We start from the raw sequence: 1152 nt of genomic DNA, 5'->3' as shown, positions 1-1152 counted from the left end.
ACTTCTACCACTTCATCACGGCAGACATTATGTATCAATGGCTTATGTGCCATGTAAATCATTTCTCAATATGCACACGTTTCTTAGACATTTTTCCTATTCCATGTATTCTCACTAGTCCACGCCCGTCAAATTAATGTGTACGCTGGGACTCCTCCTTCAGACTTCCCCTTCGTATCCGAGAGGAATTCCCAAATAACAATCCTAATTCCTTCTAAAACGGTGTACTGTCTTTAGCGAATTTTCTTTCTAAATGTATATTATCCTCAATTTAGCAGTTTTAACTGTTATATCATACAGAAATACATATATTAGGTCATTCTCTTATCGTTTGAGATAGTTCACTCGCAAAAGTGCGTAGAAAACTACAGTTATAGATACATTATTTCTGTTTACTAAAAGGGATGTAAACACCAAGCAAAGTGGGAGTTAATTTCTAATTGTGAAATGTTTACTATTAAACAAAAGTTTCAAAGAAACAAACTAAAAAAATTGAGTTAACTCAGAAGAGAAACCACATATATAGAGAAGATTGTCATTTCTTACAAAGAGAAATTCAAAAAGATGTACCTCATTTATAGATAAACTACCAATCTGAGTAGCTTCTATATTTCGCATAGATATCCTTGTTTTTTTGCTGGATATCTATCGACGCGATATGTATGTCACAGATGCTATATTATGGAAAACTCCGAAACCCTATTCTTCTTTTTTTTGCTCTTCATTTGGGATCGCTGGGCCGTAAGATTATGAGATGTCGGTTCCTCCAAGTGAATTTGTTCGATTATAGCATCGAAGCGAAGCATACGCTTTTCCCCTTTCCTTTGGTACATTATTAACCTGCGCAATAGTTGCTGGCACTGGCAATATATGTGGAGAATCATTCGCTTTATCACTCCTTTGTGTAACTTCTTCTACTTGACAAATCCCATTTTTAGTTACCCCTTTTTGGAATAATTCTTGCATCGAATTCTTTCTTCGCAAAGGTCTCTAAAGATTCTCTCAATTCAGCAACCTCCTTCTTGCAATTGTTCAAGAAATTCACTAATTCCTGTTTGGTCAAGTCATCTTTCATGATGAAGCTTTTGAAAAATTCATTGTAGTGTTCTTCCTTCTTTGTTAGTACATCAAAACATCTGGACATTACTCTAT

The 1152-nt window shown here is 35.1% G+C and overlaps 1 protein-coding gene across 1 annotated transcript in view; it reads right to left on the bottom strand.

Annotated features, from left to right (window-relative positions):
- Window positions 1–934: 934 nt before the first annotated feature.
- Window positions 935–1152, bottom strand: part of C922_05498 (hypothetical protein) — a gene marked incomplete at both ends in the record, with an annotated part of 2489 nt that continues 2271 nt past the window's right edge. Inside the window, one exon of the mRNA XM_008821069.1 lies at window positions 935–1146. Within this exon, the coding sequence (XP_008819291.1) occupies window positions 935–1146 (212 nt within the window). The remainder of the gene's footprint in view (window positions 1147–1152) is intronic.

This window comes from Plasmodium inui, assembly GCF_000524495.1.
Source record: "Plasmodium inui San Antonio 1 unplaced genomic scaffold supercont1.83, whole genome shotgun sequence".
Classification (NCBI taxonomy): domain Eukaryota; phylum Apicomplexa; class Aconoidasida; order Haemosporida; family Plasmodiidae; genus Plasmodium; species Plasmodium inui.
Note: the sequence above shows the minus strand (reverse complement) of the source record. Positions and strands in the feature narration are given on the sequence as shown.